The sequence below is a fragment of the Sinocyclocheilus anshuiensis genome, unplaced genomic scaffold (assembly GCF_001515605.1).
Source record: "Sinocyclocheilus anshuiensis isolate Anshui unplaced genomic scaffold, SAMN03320099.WGS_v1.1 scaffold392, whole genome shotgun sequence".
Taxonomy (NCBI): domain Eukaryota; kingdom Metazoa; phylum Chordata; class Actinopteri; order Cypriniformes; family Cyprinidae; genus Sinocyclocheilus; species Sinocyclocheilus anshuiensis.
The window spans coordinates 2151377-2162817 of NW_015557091.1; the positions used below are offsets into that span (position 1 = coordinate 2151377).

An 11441-nucleotide genomic window follows, 5' to 3' on the forward strand; every position below is an offset into this window, starting at 1 on the left:
TGTTTTTAATTGAAAGTCGACAAAGTGTTTCCTAAAAGTCACTGAATATCCTTCTAGATACTGGAATGATCTCCTTTTAGGTGTGCTTCATGCATCTGTAGCGTGTGACCCCTGACCTGTGGGAACGTGGGTCATGTAAATGTTCGTTTGAGGAGTTCAGGGTCATTTTCATTGAGAAGTTCATGGCCTGCTGCCCGGTTCGATCTGTTGATGTTGACTCCGAACCGCGAACCTGTTGACGTGCACGGGAATGGGCACCACGATTTTGGGGTTCCGGACGGGCTCCCCGGATCTGTTGTTGACGTTCCCGGCTTTGATCCGTTTCCATTTGGCCCTGCGGTTCTGGAACCAGATTTTGACCTGGACCTCGCTGAGTTTGAGTGCGTGCGCGATCTGAGAGCGCTCGGTGAGGGACAGATACTTCTTACAGTGAAACTCCTTCTCGAGTTCCAGCAGCTGTTCGCTAGTGAAAGCAGTCCGCCTCCTCCGGCTCTTTCCCGCCGAGCCGCCCGGCGGTAACGCGTCCTGTGAGCCGCCTTTGAGTTTGCTTTTCTGGGACGCTGAAGCGCAGGTGTTCCCGTCGGAGAAGCTTTCGTTCTCGCTGTCGGCTGAACTGTCCTCCCTGTCACTGCACGCGGCCTCCGCTGATTTCAGGTCCAGTTTCTCATCATCTGAACTGTAGATCTTGGTTTCGCCTAAAGAGAATGAAAATTAGGAGATTAATCGTTACAGATATTCCACACAGATTTGGTCAGTTCAAGGGGCAAATGTAGTAGGCTATTTAGCCTATGAGAAATATTTCGACCCACTAAAATTGAAGTTCAGCTAATGCATAACAGGTGGTGACGAACTGCAGCGAAAAATCCTTTTTGACAACCTCGAATTAATTACTGATAAAAAAAAAATCGAGTTGAAATCAAGTAGCCTACTACAAATTAATTGTCAAATTCTGTAACAAGATGAAAATACTAAAGTGCGCTAGAATGTTACAGTAATTGTTAATCGTTTGCTTTCTGCTCCATTTTAAACTTTAATTCTACAGACATTATTTCATAAATATCCTAAAGCATTATAAAATCCAACAAGAGTGTATATTGACGCGGTTTTTTTTTCTACAAGTGCAGGCCTGTCTACATATTCAATCTACTAAAACTGACTTTGCTTGTTACCTTACATTTTTAAATTTAAAGTGAGAGCCTGCAAGTTCCATGAAGATTTTTTTTTTTTTAATATGGTGTTTAAACTCAAAAGCTCAAGTAGAAATGACAGTATTGTAGCAGGTTGGATGGGAAAATATAGTTTTATAATGAAATTTAAAAAAAAAACTGTGCTGAAACTATAGAATAATTGATTTTGTTCATATCGTTTGCTTTGTGATTCAGTCTGTTCAATTTTCACCTTTAAAATATCTAATTCTGCAGAAATTATTTAGAAATATCACAAAACATATAATACTAAAAACCCAAATCTTTTTGTAGCATATCATTGTTTCGAAACTCTCCAATGCCAGGAGTGAAGGCCTGTGCCACCTGAATACAAATCAAATGACAATGAAAGTTTTCAAGCTCATATGTGTTCATTTGTCTTTCGATAATTTTATGAAGTCCCTAAGAACAATAACAGATGACAAATGTAGATTAGAAATGCACTGTTATTCCAGCGCACAAAAACGGCTATTTTAAACAACATTGGTGAGTTTTCATTCAAAATCCATTACCTTTTTTTTTTTATATACAATTCTTAACTTTCAAGTGTCATGACATTTCTGACTGAATGTACAACTATATCTTAAAGCTTATGCATAGAGTTTGTATGGAGTTCCACACAGTAAAATGTTATCTAATTACTTTTTGCAGCACTTTAGGTTCACCAGTTGACCAAAAGCGCATCAATCTTATCAAGATCCATTTTTAGATAGGGTTTTTTTGGAGGTAGCCTATATAAAGTTTTCGTTTTACAGTAAAAGTTGCATATTGGTTTATGAGTTATCTAACTCACAAGAGTGTTTTCTAAAGAACTAGAGAATAAAAGTTTGTTGTGGAACTTTCGGCATCAGCCTGTAAAACCCTTTGGCTTCTGATCAGAACTTTTATTTTAAATAAAGGCCGTTAGAACATTTTGCGCTCGTAATTCAACCACCTGTCAGTCAGAGTTTGTGTCCGGTGCTCACCTGCAACCGCCTGAAAAGTTTCCGTGAAATTGAGGAGTTCAGAACCCTTGAGCTCGTCATGCGGGCTCTCTTGCCGGTTCATCCCCGTCCCTTCCGCGCCTAACCGTGGTCCCGGCATCTCCTGCGGGGGATAGAAACTATCTGGAGGGTCCGAGAAACTGGGCAGGGTGGTGGTGAGCGCCACCATGGAGGGCATCCCCTGCCCCAACCCCGCGCAAAAAGTGTTGGTCAGACGCCCCGCGAACGATGCCAGCGGTGCCAAGGGAGGGATACCCGACGATAATGACGAATGAGACAGGGCTTGTGGAATCATAAGCGGTCGGTACGGCATAAACATCGGGTAGCCCGTGTAGAGCAGGTGGCCCGGCCGGGGATGTGGAGTACCAATCAAAGAATCAATGGAAAATGCCGTTCCCGCACCGCTCGGTCTCTGCATGGTGAACTGAGCGCGGTCTGGTCGAATAAATCCCGTGCAGGGGCCTTCTGAGACAAATCACCCAAATGTGGTCCACGGTTATCCTGATGGTGCTGTAGGGTCCTCGCCGTCCAACGGACTGAGACCTGATGCGTTTTTTGTCTGGAGCTCTCAGTGTCTCAGCCTCTATTTGTCACATACTGAGACATAAACACACGCACACACCCCTCTTTCTCTCTCTCTCTCTTTCTCTCGGTTATCATCAGTACAAGAGGATAGAAGGGGGAGTTGCCCTGGAGACTCATCCATCTTCCTCAAATTACGCTTCATTTCCTTATTCAGTCCCTGACTTTTTAGGCCGCCGAGAGAGGGGTGGGGGGTAGTTTCCCAGTGGGTCAAGTCCCCTCCTCTGGAAAGTGAATGTGAGGGGACTGCGCTGACCACACCAACCCAATCAACTATTATTAATTTTGATTGATGATAAGTAATTACTTTGTATTCAAGGGAAGATATATAACAACGGTTCTTTTGTTGATTCTTTCAGAGGCCGATGGCATCGGAGTCGTGAGGGCGGAGAGGCAGATGTTTCGGCCCTCTTGTGAGAGAGAGTCTTTTCTATTCTGTTGGGAGAAAGAGTGAATCTGGCCGACAATTATCCCCAAGAGAGAGATTTCACTGATGAGATGACGTTTGAATGTAGATATCTGTGTGAAATCTTACTGATAAATTTGGGGGGAATTACAAAATATGGCTATAAATATCTATTATTATCTATATTATTATGGGTTTTCTAGATGATAAAAATAAGAAACAAATTAATCTAGTAAAAGAAAAACATATAAAGTTCTTAGAAATGTAGCCTAATCTTTATATAGGCCTGGTAGCTATAGGCTTTAAAAAAAAAAAAAAAAATTGTTTCTACATTTTTGTCAAAATGTCTTTTTTTTTTTTTGCACATATCATGAATTTTTAGTCATGAATCGGGTGCGAATTATGGGAGGGCCTGGCCCTCCTAATTACACTTTGAACCTCCCTAAAGTCAATAAAAACAAACGGGGGGGATTTAAATTTTGAAATTTAAAATAGCCTATATTGTGTGAAATGTATACATTTCAAAAGCGTCTTCAAATGACGTTTCAGGCACCACAAAAGTTAGGTAAATTCGCTAAACGTATGACCTGCGCTAGCGTTCGCCTGAGGGGGTAACCATAGCAACAGCAGGCAGCGCGAGCGCTTTCCGTTACGACCCGGGTGGAACTTCGACAAAACAAGTAGGCCAACTCTCATTATTTATCACTTTGTTTAACATTTAGGCTATATATTGAAAGTATATAACAAAAAATAATTTAGTTTAGATATGGTTTACGTCACGTTTGGGTGTTAGGGCGGCGAAAACACCGATCAATTCCGTGAGACGCTTTCAACAGATTAACGTTACATCAAGAAAATTAGGCTACTGACAGAAATTCTCTTAAAATGCGACCCCCTGAAAGTCACTGAATAATCCGCACACTGGTGATAAATAACTGCTTCGTTTGACCTCAACAAAATCTGCCTTTTTATTTAAAAAGTAGTATATATTTTATTTATTTTAACTTAATGACCTTGACACGCAGCCAGGAGGGTCTGTTTTTGTCAAATAATTCAGACTTTAAAGAGACGTTTTTCTTTTCTTTTCCTTTTTTTTTTTGACAATCTCTGGACAAACAACATCAAAATGACTGTAGTTCATAAATTAAAAACATGTTAATCATAGAAGATGTGCATTCAAGTCGTATGAAATCCGTTTCTATTTTAAAGATCCAGACAAAAAGAGCTTCTTCACAGATATTCAGAGGAAAGATCCATTGGTGGAAAATCACAGATCATTTGACAAGATGTTAAGTAACGTTACACGGAAAATTAAGAAGGACACGACTTTAAGAGAAAAAGTAATCATACTTTTCTTGAATAGTTGAGAATATAATTTCGATTTTAGAAGAAAAATAATAAAAGAAAAACAAAGAAAAGGGTCTAAAATTGTACCCTCTGAGCGGTTTCTCTTTCCCCGCTAAGCATTAATTTAATCGGAGATCATTTTACCGTTTAAATGCCAATTCACTTCTGATGATGATTAGGCGCTATTGAGTCCTGCGGGGCGCGAGCTCTCCAACTGGCCGTCTGATTGCGAGAGGACATAAACACATCACCTCCGACTCTGATTAGCGATGGAGGACCCACAGATGCTAATTATTCTTATAATTGCAAATGACTCCATTCAGGAGCAGTGCTCTTTGATCTATTGAAACCAGACAGCTCTCTCTCTCTCTCTCTCTCTCTCTCTAACTCACTCTCTCTCTCTCTCTCTCTCACACACACACACACACACACACACACACACACACACACACACACACACACACACACACACACACACACGCTACTGAATAGGATACAATCAGAGCCCCCCTCCTCCTGGTCATCTTATATGAGACTTTTATCAAAGATCTGTTCGTAGACAATTGCTTTGCACCTTTGTTCTTCACTACATGTACTACACAAGAAGAAAAAAAGCACAAACCTAGGATTTATTATCTTCGACACGCAATTAATAACTTTATATCCAAATAGTGCAGCATAATAGAGAGTAATTTTTTATTTCTAAAACGTACTATGATTTTACTACAGTTATTCATGAAGATGAATACAGATAAAATGGGACACCAGGTAAAAATATGCATTAAGTTGACATTTGGATTATATCTATTTATCTATCTATCTACACTCTAAAAAATGTTGGGTTAAATACAACCCCAGCAGTGCTGGGTAAAATATGGACAAACCCAACAACTGGGGTGTTTTGACCCAGCGGTTTGATTAAATGTTTAACTCAACCTTCTGGGTAACCCAACCGCTGGGTCAAAACACCCCAGTCTCTGCATTTGTCCATTATTTTACCCAGTGCTGGGTTGTATTTAACCCAGCATTTTTTAGAATCTATCTATCTATCTATCTATCTATCTATCTATCTATCTATCTATCTATCTATCTATATATTAAATAGCAGTAAATTATCAGAAAGTGCTCCACTTTACCAGCATCCACCCTGTAATAATACTACTAAGCATCTTCATTAATGGATAAATTCAACCAAAAATATTATTATTATTATTCATAATTTGTTCTGCAATCTTTTTAGTCAAATGTCCATTGCATTGTTGGTGTTTTTTAATGAGTCGAGGTGACAAGATCATTAAATACATGAGACCCTCTCAGACTTGATGATGACCTGTAACAAAAAATGGACGTGATGCATACGTGTGGAACTCAACAGTTTGAAAATAATGTAATCAGTAGTTTTCATAAAAATCCACATAATCGTTCATTATCTAAATTGTCTTCCACATCTAAAACACTATTAATTGACTCAGTCTAAACCCTTTTGTAATAGACACCATCTTGTCAAATCTTGACCTTAAAATGTTGAATATGAATGTCAAATCATTGAATTGTAATGTTTCAGCAAGATTTTCTGTCGTCCTCTGTTTATTATAAAATATGATGGAAAAACAGGATAATTGTAAATGGTAAGGAAAACCTCAGTGTAGACAAGAAAATCGATCAAAGCGAGCTCTTAAAAATTGACAATTTGATCAAATACAATAGAAAAATAGAACCTTGCCCTCCTGAAAAAAAATGCTTTTTATTTAATTTAGATCAGTGTTTCAGAAGCATTCAGAATGGTACTTTTAAATATATATCATTGAAAATCTGTCACTTATGCATGGACTCCTATCAGTGATTTGAAAACTTTCAATAGGAATTCAGATTCCACTTGAGCTCCATGGCGCCCCACTGTGGTAGTTAATGTAATAATGAATGTGTGTTGCACTGGATATTATATATATACAGACCTTCTGCATCCTCCTCCTGTTTTATTCTTCATAAACAACCTTCTATCTTCTTTCCCAATGCGTTAAAATAGATATCAGTAATAATAAAACACATTTTACATTAAAAAATATCTATCACAGATTGGCATTAAACAGTACCTCAATTTAATGATTCCCTATAAAATTGCTACCTGATTGTATCATCTTCGGTAAAGACAGGACAGTTTTCCAACACAAATCATTCAGAATCACACAGAATAAAACAAACCTCAATGGTACATCATGGTACAAAACCCAATCACTGCATGCTTATACTATATGTTGTACATTGTCAGGTTTGTGGTCTCTCTCAGTGAATATAGTCTCTGAATGCCAGCATTAGGTAATTTTTAAGAAAGGTTGGTAGACCCAGTTTAGGGACCACCTTATGCAAGCGACCTTCCAGGAACGCTCGGAGTCTGTGACGGGCCAAATGCTGTAGAGATCGAGGAGTTTGCATCAGTGCAAACAGGGATTCGTAGAATTCCCGGTGTTTCTGTGTGAAAACAATATACTTAATTTATATTATCTGCTATTGTGAGAAAATTATTTTGAGCTCTTTAGGTGCTTTTTATTTTAATAAAACTTGCTTTTTAACATTTACTTCGATATTTAATACATTATAATTGAGAAAAAAGTAAAAAGCTTGACATCATCTGACCTGAAACACCTCAGGAGGTACAGCTTCTACCCAGGCTTCAGTGATTTTGAGACGGTCATATGCGTTGAAGAGCACTTCTATTGTTCTTGGAGATGTGCAGCAATATTTCAACACCTGTGCCAGATATATTAGAGAATAAAGCTGTCATATTACAAGAAAAAACCCCAAACAAACAGGGAAATAAAACTAACAAATAAGAATCAAGTCTTTTTTTATCTCGTTGCTAGTGGTTTTGTATATATATATAAAATATTTAATAAAAACATTTTTGAATATATAAAATGTAATTTATTCATGCGATGCAACGTTGAATTTTCAGCATCATTACTTAAGTCTTCAGAGCAGCATTTATTTGAAAAAGAAATCTTTTGTAACATTATAAATGTTTCTATTGTCACTTTTAATCAATTTAATGTATCCTTATTGCTAAATAAAAAATTAATTAAAGTGAAATCAAATAGGAACTTAATCTTTTTTATCTCTGAAAACAGATTCAAATTCAGTGCTCTTCAGAAACCGGTTAGATTGTGAATCAGATCTTGCTTTGCTATTAATGACTAAAATGATCAAGAAATGCTGTCCTGTGTCTTTTGCAATAACAAACAGTGGAGGGAAGCTGGTCATAGATGAGCAGCTTTTTGTCAGTTTCCACCTGGTGCAACAGCCCCACCTGTGTTGTGGAGGTCAAAGGTGGAAAGTTGTATTTTTGGGGGAACATTGCATGGAATAAATAACTACTTGGGCTGATGAACAGATTGGGCCCCCCTCTGGGGGATTGTGGGGAATTTCTGCAATTACTGCTAATTAATCTCCTATTAACATTTGCCTCGTTAAGACTCAGGCAATTTATTTGGCACAAGTGGGACTCATTGGATGCGTGATATCAAGTGTTTTTAACTGCGCTTTTGAAAGACAGAACTAAATCTATCTAAAAGTGATTAGTTCTGTATTTGTGACAAATAAAATATCATATGCTGCTTGTGGGGGACTTTAATGATGGTTTTGAGTTAATTTATTTCTATATATTAGTTCAAGAGGATAAATATCTGTGCTAAAGAAAACTGTAATTTACAGATTGCAGATTGATGCCTTCTTGAGACGTGGGTTTGTTCCTTACAAATGGCAGACAGGTTAGTTTCCAATTCAACTTGTTCTTAAAAGGTATATTTTGCCCAAAAATTACAACCCCAATTCCAAAAAAGTTGGGACATTTTGTAAAATGCTCTCGAGAATCTGAGATTTGTTAATGCTCTTCAACATTTATTCCATTGACAAAAGTACAAATAAAAGATTTCCAATGTTTTCACTGACCAACTTAATTGTATTCTATAAATATAAACACATTTTGATTGATGGCTGCAACACACTTCAAAAATGTTGGGACAGAGGCATGCTTAACAGACGTTTGCTTTTGCATCTGTCGCTGGTGAAAGTCTGGATGGTCCCTTTGGTCTTGGGGACTGAGAAACCAACGTCCATTTTTTTTTTTCCAGAAACAAGTTGAAATGTGGACTCATCTGACCACAGCACACATTTCCACTGTCTTTTTGAATATCTGAGATGAGCTTTGGTCCAGAGAACCCCACAGCATCACTGCATAGAATTGATTTAGTTTTCTCCTAGAGTAACAAAGATTCAAGTTGCATTTATTGATGCAGCGGCAGACTGTGTTAAGTGACAGCAGTTTTCCAAAGTACTCCTGAGCCCATGTGGTTACATTTCACACTGCAGCATGACGGTTTCTCATGCAATGCCATCTGAGGGCTCAAAGGTCACACATTCAGCTAAGGTTTCCTGCCTTGCCCTACACGGACTGAGATTTCTCTGGATTCCCTGAATCTTTTCACAATATTATGTGTGGTAGTTGGTGAAAGACCTAAATTCTTTGCAAATTTGCATTGAGAAATTAGATTTTTGTGATTTCTGAGAAAAGATCTCCTTTTACATCAAAACATGATACCCTCATATTACCAATTCACCTGCTTACTGTGAACTGTTTCAAAACAGTTTAATTTGGATATTCTAAAGCCGTTTTTACTTTTATTTAGCCTCTGTTCCAACTTTTTTGGAGTGTGTTGCAGCCATCAACATCAGTCTTTGGAAATCTTTTCTTTGTACTTTTGTCAATTAAATAAAAGTTAAAGAGAATAAAAAATAAAAAAAAATCACAGATTGTTGATTTTATTGCATTTTACAACACATGATCCTTCAGAAATCAGTCTGATTTAGTGCTCAAGAAACATTTCTTATTCTTATCAAATTTTAAAACAATTCTGTAGCTTAATATTTTTGCGGAAATCCATGATGCAGTATAATTCAAAAAGTTTAAGGTAAGATGGGGTAAGATAAAAAAAATAAACAAATTACATTCTAAAATACAGTATATATATAATTACTGTATTTTCAAATAAATGCAGCCTTGGTGAGCAAAAGAGCCTTTATTAAAATAAAATAAAATAAAATAATAAATAAATAATTATTATTCTAAACTTTTGACCAGTACCTTCATTTCAAGTGCCAATCTGACAGTCATTTGAAATCACAAACAAGATCTCCTTTTACATCAAAACATGATACCCTCATATTACCAATTCACCTGCTTACTGTGAACTGTTTCAAAACAGTTTAATTTGGATATTCTAAAGCCGTTTTTACTTTTATTTAGCCTCTGTTCCAACTTTTTTGGAGTGTGTTGCAGCCATCAACATCAGTCTTTGGAAATCTTTTCTTTGTACTTTTGTCAATTAAATAAAAGTTAAAGAGAATAAAAAATAAAAAAAAATCACAGATTGTTGATTTTATTGCATTTTACAAAACATCCCAACTTTTCTGGAATCGGGGTTGTAGTAGTCAGTAATGTATATCCCTAGTCAGAAAATCAGAATTTTAACGGAATTTAATAATAATTTAGAACCAGTCATGATTAGATAATGAAACAAATAGTCAAAATAAGAATGAAACAAAGAACATAAAGGATAAAATGTGGATAAATATATGAAAAATATAAAATTTAGTATATCCACCAAGAATGTGACTATTAGATAAGAATTTTATTCCCAGTAAGATTGGTTCAAAATTATGAAACATTAGCATTCATTGACTACATACTAAAAAAATGGTGCTAAATAGCACTAAAAGTAGTTAATTGGCTCGTAATCATATGGGAACCACTTTAAGTGCTATATAGCACCTATCTTTAAAGGAATCATAGAAGAACCATAAGAGGAACCCCATTCTCCTCCTTAGATTTTAGAGATGTTACTCCACTCTCATATGTTTGCTATGAATGGGAATTTACTACAATGGCAAAAGCTGTTTTGAATCACTTTTATGCTTTTCTGAGGTCAAAAAGTCTTGTGTGGGGGCCCTGGAATATTTCCTTATAGGGGGGCCTTGCGGGCAAAAAGGTTGAGAACCTAAGAGACTAAGAGAGAATTAGAGAACCTTTAAAGAACTATACAGGGGCTTAACGGTTCTTTGTATGGCAGTGGTGCTATATAGCACCTCAACTACCCCAAAGAACCGCTGAAGAACCAATTTTTTTTGTGTGTAGGGATATAGGGATATAATCCCACTTTGAATGGAAAGCAGCTATAGTAACAGACTCCCTTGTCCAGTCCTGACCTTGGGCAGAGCTCCAGGCCACACCCTGATGGATCCGTAATTGAGAAGTGCCTGTACGATCCTCTCGGGCTCATGGTCCGTCTTGTAGGCCACCACCTTCAGGATGTTATGCATCGGTGCATCACCGCCATAATCCATTTCGTTGACCAAGGCTTTATACTGAAGCAGTAGATCCACCACGTCAGGGTTGGTGTTCTTACATGCCATGTGCAGTGGAGTCTGCTTGTCCGCGTCACTGATATGAATGTCTGCCCCTGCATCCACCAGCATGTGACAAACACGACTGTAGCGCTCCAGAGACGTGCAGTCCTGCGGCTGGGAGCACGCGGCGTTCAGCGGTGTGTTTCCATCGTCATTTTGTAGGTTAAGCACAGCTCCGTGTCGTAAGTAGAGCTCCACGTGATCAGGAAGGCCATGGCGGGCCACCACATGAAGGGGTGTGTCGTTATCATCCAAGCTTTGACCGTTGATCAAAGCATCGAATGCGAGTAGATGTTTGGCACACCTGGAAAAACATAGAAAAAACTCCAAAAGTCTGGCTATAATGCAGTATGCATAAGTGATATTAATTTTGTAGGATATTATTTAGCATCAAAGTCTACATTACAAGTACACTACCAGTCAAAAGTTTGGAATATTTTTTTTTTTTTTAATGTTTTT

At 37.6% G+C, this 11441-nt stretch overlaps 2 protein-coding genes across 4 annotated transcripts in view; both read right to left on the minus strand.

Moving 5' to 3' along the window:
• LOC107677225 (homeobox protein GBX-1-like) lies at positions 1 to 2606 on the minus strand. Its single transcript, XM_016472040.1, has 2 exons — positions 2171 to 2606; positions 1 to 695 (listed from the first exon to the last, which is right to left on the minus strand). The coding sequence occupies exons 1-2, from the start codon at positions 2604 to 2606 to the stop codon at positions 181 to 183; spliced, it is 951 nt and encodes a 316-aa protein (XP_016327526.1). The 3' UTR covers positions 1 to 180.
• A 3734-nt stretch (positions 2607 to 6340) lies between these two features.
• The window catches only part of LOC107677219 (ankyrin repeat and SOCS box protein 10-like), an 8711-nt gene continuing 3610 nt past the window's right edge, over positions 6341 to 11441 (minus strand). For all 3 annotated transcript variants that reach the window (XM_016472033.1, XM_016472032.1, XM_016472034.1), the window contains 3 exons: positions 10782 to 11286; positions 7158 to 7271; positions 6341 to 6992 (listed from right to left, as the gene is read on the minus strand). In XM_016472033.1, the coding sequence (XP_016327519.1) occupies positions 6807 to 6992; positions 7158 to 7271; positions 10782 to 11286 (805 nt within the window). In that variant the 3' untranslated portion in view covers positions 6341 to 6806. The remainder of the gene's footprint in view (positions 6993 to 7157; positions 7272 to 10781; positions 11287 to 11441) is intronic.

Bases quoted from the DNA above. Each gene is read 5' to 3' on its own strand.
- LOC107677225 (XM_016472040.1), bottom strand. From the start codon at position 2,606: ATGCAGAGACCGAGCGGTGCGGGAACGGCATTTTCCATTGATTCTTTG. The intron at 696-2,170 runs GTGAGCACCGGA...CATTCTCTTTAG, and splicing joins AACTTTTCAGGCGGTTGCAG to GCGAAACCAAGATCTACAGT.